Source organism: Apus apus, chromosome 3 (genome assembly GCF_020740795.1).
Source record: "Apus apus isolate bApuApu2 chromosome 3, bApuApu2.pri.cur, whole genome shotgun sequence".
Lineage (NCBI taxonomy): Eukaryota > Metazoa > Chordata > Aves > Apodiformes > Apodidae > Apus > Apus apus.
Window position 1 is genome coordinate 54191955 of NC_067284.1, and position 20779 is coordinate 54212733.

At 39.4% G+C, this 20779-nt stretch overlaps 1 protein-coding gene across 2 annotated transcripts in view; it reads left to right on the top strand.

Moving 5' to 3' along the window:
• The window catches only part of VPS54 (VPS54 subunit of GARP complex), a 52309-nt gene that overhangs the window by 14688 nt on the left and 16842 nt on the right, over positions 1-20779 (top strand). For both annotated transcript variants that reach the window (XM_051615789.1, XM_051615791.1), the window contains 10 exons: positions 1620-1654; positions 2975-3106; positions 5746-6131; positions 10480-10606; positions 11678-11785; positions 14916-14971; positions 16772-16868; positions 17349-17686; positions 19524-19653; positions 20104-20285. In XM_051615789.1, the coding sequence (XP_051471749.1) occupies positions 1620-1654; positions 2975-3106; positions 5746-6131; positions 10480-10606; positions 11678-11785; positions 14916-14971; positions 16772-16868; positions 17349-17686; positions 19524-19653; positions 20104-20285 (1591 nt within the window). The remainder of the gene's footprint in view (positions 1-1619; positions 1655-2974; positions 3107-5745; positions 6132-10479; positions 10607-11677; positions 11786-14915; positions 14972-16771; positions 16869-17348; positions 17687-19523; positions 19654-20103; positions 20286-20779) is intronic.

The window sequence follows — 20779 nt, forward strand, 5'->3', positions numbered from 1 at the left end:
CTCTGCTTAGTATTTCTCTGATTACTGTTAGGAAAGACTACTTGGCAAACTTTTTTTTGATGTTGACCACTGTAGCCAATGCTGAACATCAAGGTTTTATGTGAGTAGTTCAGCTAATATGAAACTGGACAAAGGAAGGCAAGAGGCAAAAGGAAAAAGACAAGCAAAAGGAAAAGAAACACTCGTAACTGGGAGTGAACTTTTAATATTTATTTTAATTTATTAAAAAATGTTAGCATAAAATGGTTCATTTGCTGGACACTGCTTGATCAGACTTGTGTAAACCAACGTCTGCAGGTAATGCAGCAAGAAACATTCAATAGTTTACTCCTTTTGATCAAGTTCTTTCAGTTGTCTTTCCTCCCCCTTTCCCTGCAAAGGAAGTCCTTCTGTAGGGTTTCTCTGTGATTGATGTTATTTTGTAATAGCTGTTCCTGAATAAGTCTGTTTATGGCTCATAATGCAAATTAAAAGTTCCTTCTTCAGGCTTGGCTTAATCCTTTTTGAAATAAGCTTTTATTTCTAAAAAGAGAAAATTGCTCTGTCACCAAAGTAACTGGGAGCTTCTCAGGTAGATGGGCGGTTCCTAGTAGAAGAATCATTTGGTAAACTGAAACTGTTTTATATAATTTTGTTTGTTAGCATTGCCTGTCTTCCTTTAACTCCAGACCACAAGACCTGGCCTTTCACTACCATAAGAGTTGGTCTGCCCGAAGACTCGGGGCAGCAGGATGATTCCTAGGTTGCCTTTTGTATTTCAGTGCAAATGAAGTAAGAAACAAATCAAACAAGACCCAAACACATGCGAGAAATGTGGCAGATAATGCTGTTGTAGCACTTTACAGTGTTTGTCAGGGATGAGTAAACCATCCAGCTGAGCTGTGGGCTTGTTGCTTTTAAATTCCTCACCCTTTTTGGCCTCCATTGTGCCCCTTTTCATAATGCACACTAAGTTAACGAGTAGGGTGGGAAAAGGTGATTTTGGCTGAACCTCAAATTTTTGAATTTGTCTTGTCTTCAAGTTCTGCTGGGGTACAAAGATGCTTTCTTTTTCCAGCCCAACTCTCTCACCCTCTGCAATTGTCAGGTCAGCTTACTTCCTACTTCAGTGCTGCTTGCTCAGTGTGCTTGGAACTTACTCTGTCTTGCCAGCTCTTGTGCATTCATCCTCCAAGTGCTGTGCAGAAGTTATATCTACAAATATATACACACACAGAGTATCAATTTGGAGCATTAAAATTGCTGTGATATTAGAGGGGACTTTTAACCGGCCCTTGCCAGGTGATTGAACAGTGCATTAAGGAACGTGAAGTGCTGAGTAGATTACTTTTGCTGTCAAAGCAGCCAAGTGTGAACATCTTTGTATACCCTGAGCATGAGACCTGAACTACAAAAGACAGCAAAGTGTTTCCAAGAATTGGAATATTTCTAGTTGGAAGGGACTTCTGAAGGTCTTTACTGCAACTGCTGTCTCAAAGTCAGTTCAGCTGTGAGGTCATGCCAATGACGAATCTGGCATTGTTGTCTTTAAAACTTTCTCATAGAGTTTCATAGTGTTCAAAGTAATTGTTTTCCATTGTTTGCTCATAAATGACTATTTATATTTTGTTTAATTTTAGATAAATCCAGGACAGATCTGGAACAAGTACCTAAGGTATGGTTCCTGGGCACTCTAACCTTTTATAAGGATTTCTCACGTGTAATCATGAATATATGAATGTACTCTATTCTTTATAGAAATTTTGTCCAAGATGATTACTTGAGCAGGTTCTCAAGAGTATCTGCAGTGCTCAGAATTTAAAAAGACTTAAGAACAATCTGCTCTTCTTGTTTGTTTATTTGTTTGGGGTTTTTTTGTTGTTGTTTCTCATGGTCTTGATTTTTCTCTTACTTAAGGTAGAATACAAATGAAATTTTTCTTGTCTTTCATAGTTAAAACCTCAGAGCTGGGCAAAACTACCACCTCTATGTTCCAAGAGGGAAAGGGAAACTGAAGAGTTTGACAAAAGCTTGAATATTGCATAGTGTACAACTTAGCATTAGGCATAACTCCTTGAATCCTTGAACAAAGCTCTCTTGCATATATGCTTTGGGCATATATGATAGGGGTTTATTGTGACAGGTTAACAAAAGACCCTACTCCAGATTCCATTTCAGTCTGAATAATTTTTTCTAGGTACATTAAGAAGTCAGAGTGTTAATATGGGTCAGCATCTCTGTGCCAGTCCTGTAGGCTGTTACTTGAATAGCTGTCACTTCAGTGTTTCAAGTCCAGGAAACAAGAATGTTTGAGTGTGGTTGTAATGCTGTTGTTTATGTTGAACCTTTTAAAATTACACTTCATAAATACAGGCAAAAAGGTACTATTGTCTACCTCGAAGCTCAAGGTTTAAACCAGTCTTGTCAAGTAAATTATCAGAGAGAATTTTAGATCAATAGTTCTCTGAGATGTGTAGAGTTAATGTGACATGTTACTGGCTCTTTCTGTGGTTAGCACATTTGCTGCACTGCTAAAAGAGATCTACTTGAGACTCAGTTGCTTCCCAGGCAGCCCTTGCACTCTGACACCTGGCTGGATCCTCAGCCTGGTAGAAGCTATGGCCTCAGAAATGAGCATATCAGCAGTAGTTTGCCCCTGCTGTTGAAGAACGTTTGCTCTGATCCTTTAGAGGACCCACCTGCATTTGAATGCTGCATATATTTTCATATTCAGGATTAGACCATCTTGGGAGCTGCAACTTCCACTTTCAGGAAGATAAGACTTTGTCAGATCACACAAGCTTTTGAGATAAAAAGAAAATTGGTTATAAGGTCTGCAGTGAATTTGTTTGCCTGGATAAATGAAAATTTGTTTTTTGAAAAATCAACAAATAGGGTCCCTGTTAGTTTCATGAGACATGAGGTTTGTTAAACCTGGGGAGGAAAAAGTAACTGTGAGAGAGGTGCATTTATTTATTTTGTTTTTCTGTTTCAGATTTTTATGAAACCAGATTTTGCCTTGGAAGATTCCTTAACGTTTAATGCCGTTTTACCATGGTCTCATTTTAGTACTGCTGGTGGAAAAGGAAATCGTGACGCAGCTTCCTCCAAGTTACTTCAAGAAAAGGTACAGCTTTGATACAAGATGTCTCTATTCATCACAGCTGTTACTGCAGAGAAACTCCATTGTTGCTGTTCTGTACTGTTGAGACTTTCTTATCCCTTGATTGTACATCAGGCTGCAAATTGTTAGTAAACAATGCAAGAAGCATTTTACTGAAAGATAACTTTTTCCCCTGCCAAATAAGTGTATATGTCAAATCTGAAAAAAAAAAATAAATCTGTATATGGCATAATAATTCGCTCTTCATGGCCACTAAAACTTGGTGAAGCAGATGTATATATTGAGAACTTCCAAGATACGGAGCTGTTTGTTAGAGAGGAAGAGCATTTCCATGAGAAGGGAGGGCTAGAGGTTGCACACTGTTTAAAACTGTTGCTTTCTCATGTCTTAGGAAAACTCCATATGCAAGGCACTATGGTTTCTATTCTAAAAGAAGTACTAAATCCTTAGGTTTTGTTTGTTAGGAACTTCCTCTTTTATTGGCATGTCATCTGCACCAGTCCATTTTTGCATTTCACAAAGGACTTGAGTGCATTGGAAAGCATGAAAACAGAGTGGTTCTTTCATATTGGAAAGAAATATTTACTTGGCCTTTTTTCTTGTTTTGTTAGAAAATCCTATAATAAATAATTTTTATGGTACAAATAGCAACAAATGTTTATAGAAAATCTGCATAATTTTGGAGTCTTTTTTAACTTGAATTTTCCTTGCTGTTTAACCTACTAAAGCTTCTGGAGGCTGGGGGAAGCAAAAACCAAAAACATAGTGAAATGCCTTAAGAAGAAAATAACATGAGATCTTCTGGAAGATGTTTCCAAATTTCTAGGAGTTAGTCTTTCAGCTCTCCCTCCAGATGAGGAGGAAGAGACAGGCTGTGCTGGAGGCTAACTTGATTGGGTTGTCCTCAACACCTGAAGTTGGAGGAATATTTCTTTGGTGTTTCTTGTGGCAATTGCTGTCTGAAGATGAAAACGCAGTGTCTGGCACATGCTTTAAACTTGCGAACTGAGCCTGGCAGCAGCAGGATGAACACTCAACATGGACTGTGAGTGAAGGAGTCACAGAGGCCTGTCCAGTGTGTTGAAGTGAAAATAAGGCTTTGAATAGCTGCGAGCTGCACTTCTTTGGACAGTTGATGCAAATACCTAGGGAGAATAAGACACTTCTGTTGCCTCCTGAGCCACACGACTGATAAATTATTTCACTGCTTCATGTTGCTAAAGTGAAATGGACTCCAGTTTCGTTTTACTTTTTGAAGGCTCTGAACTGCATGAGGTTTACACTTACCACATGTAAATAGTCACCCTGCTGCCATAATTATCCTTCACTCCAGGAACTATTTTTCAACAGGATTTAGAAAAATCTGCCTTAAGCACACATACCTAGGCTATTAGTGCTTTTGGACTGCTGCTGATCTACTTGAACAATTTCCCCTGACATTTTTTTTCCTTGTTACGTCCTTCCGTGTCTTACCCTACATCAGAACTGTAAGCTCTCTGAGGCAGGTACTATCATTTTGTTCTGTTTGTTCTACCTTGCTTAGCATGGTGAAGGAACCTGGGGCATCTGATTGGTACAATCACATAAATAATCATAAAAACCCTTTCTCTGATCTCTCTCACAGCCTGTCTCCTATTTTTTCTGTGGTTTAGGTGTGTTATAGCTGTTTGGTGGAGGATGCTTTTGATAAAACAGATTACAAAAAAGATAGGTTTGCATATGATATAAATCCCTGGTGTTACATACATGCAGAGTGAAAATAACTATAGGAAGGAAATATTCTCCAGCTGATTTTCTTTCCATCTCTGGATGGGCCTTTTGAAATTCAGCATGAGGTTTGAGTGCTTGGCACTTCTTAGAAACCAGGTCATCTTAGTATTAGCATTCAGATGAGCATCCTAATGCCTCAGTCCCTTGAGTTTGCATATTCAGTATAAGCCAGAAGACAGAGCTTTTACAGCGCAGATAATCAGGCCAACCCCATGGTCTGGTAGCTGTTTGACATAAAGAATTTACATTTCAGGTTCTAAACATGTAGGCATGCTCTGTCTCTGGGAATCCCACAGTGCCAGTGCATGTGAAATACGTTTAATAGGAGCTCCAGCTGGCTGGCAAAAAAACAGCTGCAGCCAGAAATCTCCTGAGGATTTTTCTACAAAGAAGATGCTACAGCCTTCTAAATGAACAGAGACACTCCGAAGCCATGTCTTCAAGTATAGTTGGGCTGCATCTTTAGCAACTTCAGTGCTCTAGCATATTTGCATGTGGATACTGTTCTTACTTGCAAGCCAGTATCCAGAGCTGTCTCCTAGTTAATGGCCATACTTTAACAGTGCCAGTGTGCAACCATGTGATGCAAAAGCTTGGATGTTTGGAAATTACTGCTTTTCTACCTTGTAGTTCTCAAGCTGGAGAGGCATCAAGTTAGCCTTCCCAAAATTATTTTTAACTCATTTAAAAACAACTATCAAATCAGAAGGGGTAGTTATTTGCTTCCTAATCTGACAAAGGGTTTTAGTTTTTATTAGTAAAATTTCCTCATGAAACAATAAAGCAAATACCCTGATAGTAAATTTATGTGATGATAAACTTACCAAGTCGTAACAATACTGTTCACTTCTTCTCCTCCATCCTCCTTCTAGCTGAGCCATTATCTGGACATTGTGGAAGTCAATATCGCTCATCAGATTTCTCTGCGCTCAGAAGCATTTTTTCATGCAATGACCTCGCAGCATGAGTTGCAGGACTACCTCAGGAAAACCTCCCAGGCTGTAAAATTACTAAGAGAGAAAATCTCCAAAATTGATAAAGTAATGTGTGAAGGATCACTTCGAGTTCTAAGATTGTCACTCACCAGAAATAACTGTATAAAAGCATACAATAAACTGAAGTTAATGGCTACTGTACACCAAACACAGCCCACAGTACAGTTGCTGCTCTCTACTTCTGAGTTTGTTGGAGCTTTGGACTTAATTGCAACAACACAGGAGGTGTTACAGCAAGAGCTTCAAGGCATTCACAGTTTCCGGTAGGTAACCATCTAAGAAATTATTAAAATGCAAGAACAGCTAGAATGTGTTGAACACATTATATGGGCGAAAGGGCTTTGGTTTACCTTTGTTCATTCTTGGAGGATGTGGTACAAAATGTCAGTGTGTCATCAGCCATGTGTCTAATGCATGTGCCAGAGACAAAATGTGTGGTTTTTTTTTTTTTGGGGGGGGGCAATGAACAGCTGATGCTTTGTACTTCAGTCTTGTCTGCAGGTGGTTTAGGGATGCAGAGATGAGAGCCAAGTAGTGTCTGAACCTTCATCTTGTAGGACTTGTAGCCCACAGCTGAGAGACGGTCTCCAAGTGCTGGTCTGCAATCCTCATGCATGCAGCACCCCAGAGATACAGTTCTTGCTGTGCAACTCCTTGCTGGGCCACTGTCTTTAGTCACTGACCTAGGCGTGTGGTATTACAGCAATATGCACTGGAAGAAGCTTTGCAAGCAAAAGCCAGTGCAACGCTGTCAAACAATGGCTCAAAATGTGATCTGATGGGACGTGTTCAGCCACAACTGCTCCTGTGGAGAGTTGCATTTACAGTGGCCAGGAGATGCTTCCTCTTAGGCTTTCAGATAAGTCATTTTCTGTGTCCTGAAGTTGGGAAGCAACAGCAGGAAGATGCTACCCAAGGTGTTCTTGCTACTGTGTTTTCACCCGTGTTTACTACAGTGATGGGAAATAGTGTGTCCAAGGTCCTGTGCTGGCTGCTTCTATTAACAGTGGATGCTTAGAGCTCCACTTGGGAGATGCTGCTGCACTTGGCAAGGTCCTCTGTGGCACACGAGTAAAACTACAGTAGAATCCTTTTATCTTAGGTAAAGCAAGCTATCGTGACAGTCATATACAGTATAAAAGTGTCACATGCAAAGCTGCTGTGGTATGATGCTGACAGAGTGCTCTGAGACTTGTATCAGCCCGTGAAGGAGCTCTACACTTACAAAACTTAAGTTGTTTGTTGCTGGGTTGGTGTTTTGTTTTGTTTAGGCATTACATGGTACCTGCAACCTGGTTATTCCCAGCTTGCATAATAAAAATATGGCTGCTGTTTAATAACTAACATGAATGTTCAGAACTTCATGTGCTTGCTACTCTTGCTCGTTCAGATGAGCTTCTAACACCCCTTCTAGCTGGTTTGGAAAAAGAGTAAAACTTTATCTAGAAAAGATCTCAGAAAAGTATTTTTTTAAAATTACATTTAAAAAATATTTTTAAAAGACTTAATAGGAGGAGAGTTGTTAGAACCTGTTAGTCTTTCTCTTTTAGCTCAGGTGGTCCACCTTCAGACACCTTAGTGCATTTTTTTTCCACTTTCCTGTTCCTGCTCTCAGCCACTTGATTTATGGTACCCAGCCCTTGACAGAGTCACATTTGCATTTACCTTGATGATAGTGAATGTACTTCTACAACCCTGTGACAACATCAATCAGAATTAGTTGTGTTTTGCAGTCAAGTAACCTTTATGCTACATCAGCAGTGAGTGCAGTTCTGTTGTCATTGTGAAATATATGTGAAGTCCTAAGAGTGTGCCATTATTTTAAAATTGCACTCAGGTATGAAACATACTTGCAGGTACTTGTTCCTCTTATCTGTAAAAAGTGATTTCTGTGAATAATACTCGGTTGGTTGGTTTGGTAGAATTAAAAATAGTGATTGAAGGTTCAGAAAGGTGAGTTAATTGCAACCTGAGTCATCACCCCCACCAGAGTGCAGTTGAGAAGCCCAGCACAATTGTTAGTATAACATGTTTGGAGAAATACTGTGCAGTGGAAAGATGGAGAGCTTGATAAAATTTCACAGTAGAATGTTGCATTTTTAAAACTATATAAAATAAAAAATAATCTAAATTGATACCATACACAAATACTTCAGCTTTTTCCAAGAAATAGCAAATAGTTGTTCTTGCTTTGTTCTGATTGTCAAGGGAGTTAAAAAGATGATTTATTTTAAGAAGATACCGCCTTCTAAATCAGTATCTAATATCTTTAATTAATTAGTGTCTGTTTTTTTCCCCGCTAAATAATTTGTGGGGTGTTTTTTTTTTTTTAATCAAAAACAAAACAAAAAAAACCAAACAAAGCAGTTGTTGCTTAGTGCTCTAGAGGGCAGCTTGTGGAATCTGCTTTGGAACAGACAGCTTTAAATTGAGTCATGTCACAGAATCATTCAGTGTAAAGCAGTAAGAAAACTCTTCCGATCATCCATATACAGAAATTATTCTTCTCTTTTCATGCTATATAAAGAAAAAAAAGTAATTTCATTCCAGTTACAGCAAAAAATGAAAGCACTAATGGTGCTGTGAAGTAATAAATTGGTGTCTTTCGTATAGATTAATATCCCTAGTGATTATATGTATCAGTCATAACTATGATTGTTGCTTGCAACTGCTATAGGATAGAATTAAAGTTTTGGAGCTCTTTAATCTTTTCAAGTTAATCTTTTTAATTTTACAAAAAAGCCCCATGTGTTAACTAAATTACAAATCTCTACTGACATTGTTTTCACAGTCCTTAATTTTTTTGCACAGGTATGCTGGTAAGCCACAGATGTTTGGTAAAATAGTTCTCACCTGTGTTATTTTAAAAGAAATTTTACCCTGCTCCCATACTTTTACATAAGAGAATTGTAGAATTCAGATGTAGAAAGAGACCCGTTGTGTGACTGGCACTGCTTAAGAGATCATTGCCAATGTGTTTTGCTGGAGTATGAATTAAGGTTTGACTTATTCCTGTGTACTTTAGGGTGGAGGAATAGTTTTTGTTGTTAGGGGCTAGAACATCTCAGGCAAAGTGGCTGCAGCAAGAGCTGGGAACTCTTGGACATTTCAATACCTGAGGTTGGAGAGGGCAGGTTATGTTGTGTTTCAACGTAGGTAAGCACAGTTACAGAAATAATGTACGGGAGACCATCCTTGTGCTTATCTAAGTAAGAGCCTTTGTGTTGTGGTTATTAGTCCTTCAGTAAGTTTTGCAACTTGTCATTACTAGAATAATCTTTAATTTTTTTCTTTTGGGTTTATTTTGAAATTTCCATGATGCAGCTGGCTTGGATTTTCTAGAGGCCATTTTTGCTTAAATTAAGAGATGTGAAATGTGTTGACTGTGTCCATTTCAGCCAATTCTTTACCAGCAGTTTCAAAAGCAGGCACATCCCTGGTCATCTTAAAGTTGAAAAAAATAAATCTGCTCAATGTGGACCTAGAAAGATTCATTGAGTTCAGCTCAGCTCTGGCCATGTGGGCTTCTGTGCAGAGGAGCTACTGTGGCATTGTGTTTCCTCACACCCTGACGCTGACTTTGCCCTATGTGGGCTGTGAGGCTGGATCCTGTGGGCTTTGCAGTGCCACAGCAATGCTCCTGCCAGGGAGTGCTAAGATGTTTTTGCCACTCCATGCAAGCTAATGGTCCAGCTACACCAGCACTGAATTAAAGCCTGTGAGCCATGCAGGTTCATCCTCCCCACTTTGTATCCAGGTTTATCTAAAATATCACAGCTCCTATTAATTCTCATTGGCAAAGTATCTTTTTCCTTTAAATTTTAAAAAAAAAAAAAAAAAGCAGTCTGATTTTTATAGGTGCTTGGTTCTCTCAGCTGTTGGTAGAAGTTGGAAGGCATGGAGAGTTTGGCATTTCTGAAAGTCTCACTTTTAATTTTACTCTGCTAACAATTTCTTAAGCTGTACAACTTTTCAAGACTGGTCAGCATTTCTGACATTAGAAATTCCCTGGTTCTGTATTACAACAGTCTGCAAAATGTGGTTTAAAATCTGCAATACATGGAAAAATATCCCATGCATAATATCCCATGCATAATTTAGAGTAGCATAAAAATGGCAAATTTGAAAACTCTTCTGTGTTCCTGAAAGCCATCCTCTAATATAAAGCTGTTACTGTATCTCAGTCATGTGAATTAAATCTGTGAACTCATCAAAAGCTCAAATGTTTGAAGTGGAAAAACTTGTGGGTTAATGAGCCGAGGAACTGAACAAGCAAAATAAATATTCCTTCTTTTTAACACCTATATACTTACAAGCACTAAGTAATCTTGGTGCTGGTGCACTTCATTGGGAAGAGAGGTACTTGGCAGCTTAAAAAAAAGAAAGCACTACATGCGGTTTTAACCTCGTCAATATTCAAGTCTATATGTTTTCCTGCAAGGTGATGCTGCCTCTGAAAAATGCTGAAAGAAGTGAAAGATGTCATCCTCATTAAGCCAGTGTTGATTGCGTGGAAATTACCTGCTGGGTGGTTATTTTCTTCAAATGTAATCTAATGATTCATTTTCGGGTTGATTATTTAGCTCATATCTCAATGGCTGTTTTTCTTAGGCATCTTGGCTCACAGCTTTGTGAACTGGAAAAGCTAATAGATAAAATGATGATTGCAGAGTTTTCAACTTATGCTCGCAATGATTTAAATAGACCCCTAGAAGATGATTGCCAGATTCTAGAAGAGGTATGTCTTATTTCACTAAACTGATGAATATGTTTGCATCTTTAACATACTTAATTAGCACCAACTAATTTGCTTGGGTCCCTAGTAGCAACATTATAATTTTATACTATTTTTCTTCTCATCCAAACCTCATTCTGCCTCCCCTTTTAATTTTTTTTGTGCTTGATAAAATGAAATAATTGTAACTAAACTCACAGAACTGTAATCCTGTCCTACTTTGTTTTTTCAAAATAATCTGTTCTCTTTGATTAAACATATAATAAGCTCACTTCATGAACCTCAACATGTAAGTGGAAAAGAACATGGACTCAGTATCTACTTGCCTGTAAAATTTCAGGTTTTCAGTGAAAGCTGATAGTTGGATGTTGTTCTCATTCTGTCTCCCTGTGCATTTATGGGTGCTTGTATCAAGCGTATGTTTACCCTAAATACATACTTCATTTGCAGTGCATGTGATCTTCAGAAGAATATATGTATGTTTTTATATATATTCATCTGAAGATCATAAACATCTGAAAATTAAGCTATTGTGATGGCTTTATAGCAAGGAAAAGATTTTTCTGGATTTTGTCTGTGCTATTCTTCAGTCATTGCTAGAGCCTATTAACTGTTTAATCTTGTTTCATCCATGGGTTTCATGAAATACAGTGAACGGCAGTAGCACTTAAATATTCCCATTTCTGCCCTGTCATTTCTTCCCACCTCCATGCTGCAATGTGACAGCCTCTCACTTGTGCTGGTGCAATTGTATTTAATGGCATTCTTGCTCAGGGTAAGGAAATCTTTAGAAATATCCATGTTTTTAAGCACAAGTGGATGAGAACAACTGAGGAACAGCCATGATAGGAGCTGGGAGGAACAGACTCCATTAGCTGGTATTGCCACAGGGAAGTTTGTGTGGTTGAGTTGTGGCATTAGTCTCAAGGCACTGGACTGATCTAAACTGAACTGTTCACCATGTGTTTGAAACGTGAGCTTTCTTTCTGCTGTGCAGTTTCTTAAAATGGTTTCTCATCCTTGTCTTGGTATTTTTAGTGTGGGTTTTTTTATTTTCTTTTTTCTTCTTGATAGGAGAGACTTGTATCCCTAGTATTTGGACTTTTAAAACAAAGAAAGCTAAACTTTTATGAAATATATGGAGATGAAATGATTATTACTGCAAAAAACATAATAAAACAGGTAAGCTAAACACTTCTAACATATATGATAAAGTTTCCTCAACCCCTTACAATTTATTTTCTAAGTACTTAAGAACAGCTCTGATTAAGTTTTTTGGTAGGTAATGGTCTCTCATTTAGGGCAGCTGGGCTTGCAGACACTGAGGACTTCCTGAAGCACAGAGGTCTTTTTGCAGACAAGACCTTCTGGAAGGAGTAGGTAGCACAAGTACAGCAGATCACAGCTTTCTCTATGTAACTACTATTGTTCTGAACCCTCTGATTTTAGCTTAGATTTTTTCTTAACATTTGGCTTATTCAAATAGTGTAGTTGTGTTGTAATGCTGTTTCAGATATAAAAAAAACCCAAACAACCCACACCAAGAAACCCCCAGCCCTCCCAAATAAACAAAAAAGTTCTTGTGATAAATACAAGCGAATAAAAAAAATCTTCCCAACTGAAACAAATTTCCAGCAAATGCTACAAGAAAATGTTACTTGCCTGAATATTAGCATGGTCCTAATACAGGCACATGATAAAAGGCTGAAAAGCATCCTTGACCATTTCTGAGACAGCAAGGTGAAGTAATGAAGAAGGTAGCAACACTTGGCTGGAAGAAAAAACAAAAAATAATCCTTTTCCATATTGCTGTGGTTGTTTGCCATTTGGGGTAGTGCATCTGTCTTTTCAAACTGAAAATTTTTGTAGATAAAAACCAACAAAGTTCAGATTCCTTCTTTGGGGGAAAACACATGGAATATTTTGGACAAGGATGAGATGGCTTTTGTTTACAAACAAAAACAGACTGAAATTCGCTCATGTGTGATACTTTTCATTTTATTTATCTTGGTTGTTTGGGTTCATATGTAGAGAATATTGTGTAAGGGGTGTTTTTCTGCCCTAAAGATATGTGATTATTTCAAGGGTCCTGCTCTGATGTGTTACAGGCCACCTCTGATATGTATCTCTAAGGCTGGGAGATAGGCAGGTGGTGGGTTTGCCATCAGATGAAGAGTCTCTGCTGTCTTTGTAGTGTAGCATACTGTTCATAGCTGTGTTGTGAACCAGGCTGGGAACCCAGTTTTGAAAATTTTGGGAGTTATGTTTTGTGGGTTTTTTAGGGATTTTATTTTTAGCTAGACTGGCTCCCCAAATCCTCTTCACATTGCAGCCCCACTGTTCTGTTGTTCTGGTTGTCCAGGGTGGGTGTAGATAATACCAGCCGATGTTGCTAGTAAATAACATGGCAGAATTAGGAGACAGACAGTGATGTGTGCAACTGCACCACCACTTCTTGTAAGGACTTGGCTATGATGCAAGCTCTTTCTCACTTGACCTCAGTACAATTTAAATCAGGTTAAGTACCCTGCCCCTGGCTGTTTGTACTCTTCCTTGTCTGAAAGCAGTGGGATGCAGGGCTAGGTCGTTGCCCTGCCCACTGAAAATCCAGTGAAGGGTGGGTGTGAGCACTACTTTATAGTCATGCTGTGTTACAGTAAGCCTGGGAAAACACAGGTATGTGCAGTTGTGTGCAGCTGCTCCAGGCCTTCACATAAGGCTTCAAACAAACAAACAATTAATTAATAACACCAGGATAAATCTGTTTGTGTGACTGTCCATCTCCATTGGCTTTTTGCTTGCCTGTATTGTCAGTCACAAGGACACACTCTTTTCCTTTATGTTCTCTGCTTAGTCAGAAAGTAGGCATGTAGTACTCCTTGTTTTCCTGTTCATTTTTTTATCATAAAGTGCTTTTCCCATTCTGCTGGGAATATTTGTTTTTATGTTGTGATTTTTCAGTTGTCACCATTGCTCAGGAATAGGCAAAGTTTAATCAACTTCTAATGTAAGTTTCTATTAAATAGGGAAAACAGGATCAGAGTATTTCTGTGTGGGTTGTAGAACACGTTTATATTGTTGCCTATTGTTTCAACTCTTAGAGAAATTTTTCCTTTGGAATAGAAGTTTTTCCAACAGAAGTAAACTGTTTCCTTCCCACATTTCAAATGTGCTTCCTGTTCAAATGCATTGCTGGGCTGTTTGGCTCGTACTTTAGTATCTCTTTATTGCCAGTTAGGTGAGAGAGCAGATGTTTATAAGCATTGAACACACTTAGTTGAAGAGCAGTGTGTATTTTTAAGAAGCTTCTGTTCTGACCACCATTATGCAAAATACAGGTAAAATGTAGGCAGCTTGAGATGGCAGCCATCGGTCACCGTTTGGATTGTACATACTCTCTTAAGATGAGTTACAATGCTACTGACTTACTTGATCAAGTTATGGTTTGACATTTGGATGAAAACCCCTAATTCAGTCTAAATGGAGTAGATTTGTAGCTGGGGCCTACAAGTAACATGAAAAGAGGCAAGTGAACAAATCGGCATAAAACAATAAGTATGTTTGGGATGAAAATCAGTTGTTTTGGAAACCTGAATAAACTGGCCAGTTTTGTATGTACCAGTTGAAGACCAAATGTCTTTTGAGGAAAGGCCACAGCATAGCGATGAAGAAATACAGGGAGTTGTGGAGAAATCTAGGGGTGGAGGCAGGTGGTGCCCTGGAGGTGAAGAAGACAGCCAGACAGCAAATACTGTGTTTGCTAGGACAGAAGTTGAAACTGGATCTGCCTAACGAGTTGAAAGCCCAGGACTTGTAGGTGTGTGCTTCCACACTTCCCCTGCAGTGTTCGTTTCAGTGTCAGTTAGTTCCCAAATCCTATATTTAAAGCAGAGAAAAAAAAGGTCAACCAATATTTTCCAAGTCAGTCACTTTGGAAAGGGGAAGAATATCGCTGCTATTCTTAAGTACCTGACTGGAGAGACATTTTTGAAATGTTGCTTAGCATCCATGCTCAGAAAACCAGGCTCCTTTGGGATGGGGCCAGTGTGCTCCTCAGAGCTTTCACAGTTGGGAAGATTTTGATCATCTGTATTCTGCAAATAGATATTTGGGGGGTTGGTTTTGGGGGTTTATTTTGATTTGTTTGTTTGTTTTTAGAAAACAAGTTGTTAAATGATACAAGTATGTCTTTCATTTGTTATTTTACTTTTCCTTATTTGACTTGAGGATATTGTGTGTTATGAAATTCAGCAGCAGTTAGAAGGAAGCTAAGATTTTGTTTTGTTTTGTTTTTTCCCTTTAAATTTGACAGTGTGTGGTTAATACGGTATCGCAGATAGAAGAAATAGATACAGAAGTGGTTGTTAAGTAAGTATACAGCCAGATATTTTTTTTTGGTGGTGGGTGGGGATAGGAGATGGATGCTTTTTAGCATAGATAAATTTACTGTTCTAATTTGTGCTTGAATTTCCCTGATATTAAGGATTATCCTTCTGTTTCACCTTAAGCCTCTGCTTCTGTCTCCCTTTTTTGAGAATACTGCAAATTCCCTTTCTCATTCAGAGTATAATGTTGCCTTAAACTTAACCTTTAAAGCAAACACTCAAATTCTGTGACTAGTAACTGCATGAAGCATGAACAATAGGCATAGAACTTGTAACTACTTGAAGGCATTCCCAATTGCCATAATCTGGGATTTTGTATTAAAACGTGTCAGTAGTTTCAGTACCGCTCACATGAATGAGAATAGGAGCTACCCAGAGAGATCAGACAACTTCAGACCCAAGAAGTGGGTTGGCAGGAACATCCCAAAGCCCAACAAAGGCAAATGCCATGTCCTGTGTCTTGGAAGGAGCAACTTCTGGAGCAAGAGGAGAGACGAGCTGGCTGGCTTCAGAGCAGGTTTGCAGGGCAGGACCTGGGGGTCCTGGTGCAGAGCTGAGTGGCCATGGACCAGCAGTGTGTCCTTGCAGCCATAGCCTGCACTGTGTTAGCATAGTGAGCAGGTCAAGAAACAAGAAAGATACTGAGATCCAGTAGAGGCCCCAGGGTTAGCTTGGGTCTGAAGCGCGGAGTGTAGGAGGGGCAACCAAGGGAACTGGGTCGCCCTCCAACCTGTGGAGGGGAGAACTCGGGACAACTGCCCACAGCAACCTCATGGGAGGGTTATAGCAGAGCCATAGACACAACCAGGCTCCTCTCAGGTGTGCAGGGGAAGGATGAGGGCAGTGGGCACAAGATGGAAGATGAGAAATACTAGTTGAATCTTACGAAAAAAATGTTTCCTATGAGGATAGTCAAACACTGGAACAGGGACCCAGAGACGCCGTGGAATCTGTGTCCTGGGACACAGTCAAGCCTTGACTGGGCAGGGCCCAGAGCAACCTGATCTAGTTGGGTCTGCCTTCAGCAGAGGTCAGACAAGACACTTCCAGAGGTCCCAGCTCCAGGGGTCCATGCCAGCTTCTGTAGCTGTGATTTATTTGCCTCAGGAAAAGGATATCCCAAGATAATAAAACCAGACCAGCTGATAAAATGGGTGGCAGAATCTACATGGGATTCATACGCAGACTGGGAGAAGACTGGGCATGAGGTTGTTTTTAAACATTGGATATCTGGTCACCATTCTCCAATATTTACTATTCTGCAGTTAGGTCCTAACTGTGTATTACAGAGTTTAACTTTTGTTCTATCACTGACTTTTACCACAAACAGCTGACTTGCACTTTAATAGCAGAAGTGGTCTCATTGCAATGCAACAAAATGGGCTTAGTAGCATGGCTGTTGTAACACTTGCAGAATATATTTGTGTAATTTTTTCCCCACATGATTTCTGAAAATGTTATTAACCCCCTCCCTTGCTCTAACACATACATATTCCAGGGAAAAGAGCATTATGCTCTGGAAAAAAACTAAATGGTAAATGTGAAGCTTCCAGGTTTTTTTGTATGATCTATTTTTATATACCTCCTTCCATTTACACTTGCATACGTTCTGTTGATCATGACTTTTGTTCAGGTGGTGTCTGTTGTTCTGCCAGGTAAAAGTCTACATAGTTTTCCTTATATTTAGAATTCCATTTAAAGCATGTTTTTTTATAATTTATGTGCTAGTAGGCATCATGGCCAGTAAGCATTTGCTCTTTACTCAATATTGCTCTTTTTGTAGGCTTGCAGACCAGATGAGGATGATGAATTTTCCTCAGTGGTTTGATTTACTGAAGAATATTTTTTCTAAATTTACCATCTTCCTCAAGAGAATAAAGGTAAGACATTCATTTACCAAGAGCTTCATATAGTTCAGATGTAAGATGGAACAAAGTCATTTTCCATTTGAAGTCTTCAGATGTTGCTTTTGCTTGTAGAGCTCAAACCTTTGATTCAAAGAAGGATAATGTGAATATCAACACCTAGGACAAAAATTATTATTGCTACCAAAGAGAGCAGTGGGAAGGAGATAATACCAATTGTTGCATTATTATATCCATTTCAGGCTGCTAGGGATTAGGGCAGAACTTTTGTATGTGTTAGGTTGCTCCAAATGAGGTTTCTTTCATCACTCTGAGAAACATCTGATAGTGGTTACCATTAAAGACAGATGGATCTGCCTCTGAATGCTAATTACACAGTAGAAAACAAAGCCAGGATTTAGTTTAATTTTGTGGGTAAAGAGAATCTCTTTCTGGTGCAAGCTCGTGGCACAGGATTTTGGGTTTTTTTGTAATGAAAGTTATATTTGATTCTAGGCGACGTTAAATACTATCCGTAGCGTGGTTTTCTTGGTTCTAGACAAGAACCAAAAAAACAGAGACCTGGAGGACACCTTACAAAAGAACTCCACCAGAGACAGTACTGTGGACACGGAAGTGGCTTACCTGACTCATGAAGGCATGTTTATCAGTGACGCCTTCAGCGAAGGGGACCTCCCGCCTGTAGCAGCTGATACTACCTCTCAAAGAAACACTTCCCCAAACAGTGAGCCCTGCAGCAGTGATTCGGTCTCCGAACCAGAGTGCGCTACCGATTCCTCCTCCAGCAAAGAGCAGACCTCTTCTTCTGTTACTCCAGGGGGAGTAGAGATGGTGTAAGTAAATGCGCTGCCTGATTCAGCTTTGCAGCCTGTCAGAAAAAAGGTGTTGGGTGTTTCTGGTGGTACAGTACAAAAATTACTTTGGAAGAATGTGCTTTTCTAGCTAAGTAAAGTGGAATGGCTCTCCACCATTGCCCCTACAGCTGACATCAGACTGCACTGTCCCCAGCTCACCTTTTTTAAATTTATTTTCTTGCTTTCAACTCTGTGTGTAGTGGTACGGTTACTGACGATGTCATTTCTTACAAAAAAGGGCTCTTTCTCCATCCATTCTCTTCTGTAGAGAGCAGGAGAGATGCAAGTCTAGCCTACGTGAAAGACAGTTTGTCATACCTTTAGTGGGCAGAAGCATCTCTGTTCCCTGTTCATGTTCCCTGCAGCTGTTTTGTTCTGTATGTTTTTTTAAGCTGACTTCACGGACTACACCTTGATAAATTTCTAGAGAAAAAACTGCTGTTTTGTAAACTGTTTGGGTTGCATGGTTCAATAAATCCATCTGAACACTTTGATAACATAGGCAGTGCTGCGATATAGTGCTCCTGTTTCTGAAGTTGTTACCTTCTTGGAATATGTTTTATGTATTCCTTATTTATGGCTGGAAGTCAGAGCTACCTTTTTAAAAGAACTAGGCATAGTGTGTGTGGGACATGAGCTACTTCAAAAGCCAGCATGTCTGGATACAGAGCTCGGTGAAGCAAAACTGAAATACCACTTGTTACCCTGCTGAAAAATGGAAGATAGCAAGTGGCCTGCTTGCTCTAGCTGATGGGTACTCAAGTGTCTGTACTTGTGTGTTTAAGCAGCTGTCAGTTTTGATAGAGACCTTCCCCCTGAAATCACAGTGGTGGCTGAAGGAGATAGATTTAAAATAAATATGCTGTGCATAAAACAAGTTCAGCCCTCTGTATGTCCAAATACCTGGAGGAGAATTGCAATGTGAAGAGGAGTCCAGGGTGACAGTGAGGAGAGGGAAGGAGAAGAGGGTTGGATCTGAACTGGTCTGGTGCACTTTGCCATGTTTGCTAAAAATACACAACCTACCTAGAGCTCTCAAGCTACAAAGTTGTTTCTGAGGCTGATTGCATAACTTTGTTCTAAAATGAACTTGTTTCATCCATCTTCTGGTTTTCTTTACGCCTCTGCTTGGAGCAGGCTAATAAAATTGCACACTTGTAGCAATGTTAGCCCAACTGCCCCTCTACAGTGTCCTGGATTTTCTCTCTCCTCTCATGCTGCCCTTGAGCCAGCCACGCTGGACCAAAAGGCTGTTGTTATCTTAGCTAATTGCAGGAATGGCAGAGTTGTGCTACAGGCTAGCCTCAAAACAGTAGACAAATCACAAAAGGATTTTTTAAAAGCATTAACTTAAGAGTCTGAAGTCTAAAGAGCTAACAGAATGACAGCCTGTAGATTAAGGTGGTGGCGAGTGCAGAATATCTATTTTAGGCACTACACTTCAATTTGAAGAAAAATCCTGTGTTTTATCTGTCATACGCTTGTGATGCTCAAGTGTTGCAGGAGTTGGGTAAATTTTAGCTCAGTAAATGTTAATATTTATTGTATTAGTAGTGGCTGTATCATATTTTCTCTTAGAACATTGGTAGCAATTAGAATGTGGATTTAAAACAGAAGGATGTGCAGTTAGGCATTTCCTTCTTGAAGGGGCTGACATGACATTGACCACAGCCTAGAACCCCTCTGTACAAAGTGACTTTGGTGATGAACTGACTGTCTGTATTTGACAAAGCTCTTTTCTCCTTCAACCTGTGAGCAGAAATACTGGGGTTTTTTTTATAAATTGATGCCTAACCAACTGGTTTGTCATTTGTAGGATCAGTGATGACATGAAGCTGACTGACCTGGAACTGGTCAGGCTGGCAAACAGTATCCAAGAGTTACTTTATAATGCCTCTGATGTCTGCCATGATCGTGCAGTCAAGTTCCTCATGGCAAGAGCAAAGGTAAGGAGCTCGGGTCAGACTGCTGTTGTGTCTCATCCTTAATGAGAATTTACCCCCAACTTACTGGTTTAATGAGTGAATGTTCTGAAATGTCATTCTCAATTGAAATTAAGTAACTGTTCCTGCTGCCTCAGATGCTCAAAGTTAGTGCTCAGAGTACACAAACATTAACGGGTCATCATTGTGTCATTGCAAGGCAATGTGGGTTTCTGCTACTTTTTTTAATATTCTGACTTTGAAGAGGACTGGCATTGAAGCTCCCTACAGACGGTGCTGACCTATGACAAGGTAGCTGCTTGCACTGCCATCTGCCTTATCTGTCCAGTGTAGGGTTGAATAATGTGCCTCTTAAAATGCTTGTAGCCCTCAGACATGCCAACTAGTTATTTATTCGTATCTCTGAATTTTTGTGGTGTTAGGTATCCTTACAGTGGTTTGCTTTGCATGCAGGATGGCTTCCTGGAGAAGCTGAATTCCAACGAGTTTGTTGCTCTTTCTCGCTTGATGGAAGGTTTTATCTTAGATACTGAGCAGATCTGTGGCAGGAAAAGTATGTCCTTGAGAGGAGCACTTCAGAGTCAAGCCAATAGATTTGTGAATAGATTCCATGAGGAGAGGAAGACGAAACTAAGGTATCTTTGGGTAGATCTTTGTCTTCTTACATTAATAATTCATTCAATCAATCTTTTGTTGAAAACACAATTTTCTGTTGCCTAGAACACTAGTAAGCCAGTTGTACTTGAGAGAAGGGGATGAAAAAACTGTATTAAAACCTAATTTTTTTCAATTGGTTTAGACTTTCACTGCTTTCATAACTTAATTTCTTCAGACTGGATTGTTCTACAGTTACCTAAATAAGGATAGTAATAGCTACAGGAAGTACTCAAGACTGATATTGAGGGCAGGATTGCTCTGTCTCAGGGGTTAAGTAACTTCACTTCCAACTGTTTAAAAACAAAACAAAACAAAAAAAACACACCAAAAAAAACCAGAAAAAACAACCAAACAAAAACCGAACAACAAAAAACCCAACAAAACAAAAAATCCAAACAAAACAAAAACCCATACCCAACTCAAAAACCTCCAACAAAAAAAAAACAAAACCCAAACAAAACCAAACCAAACC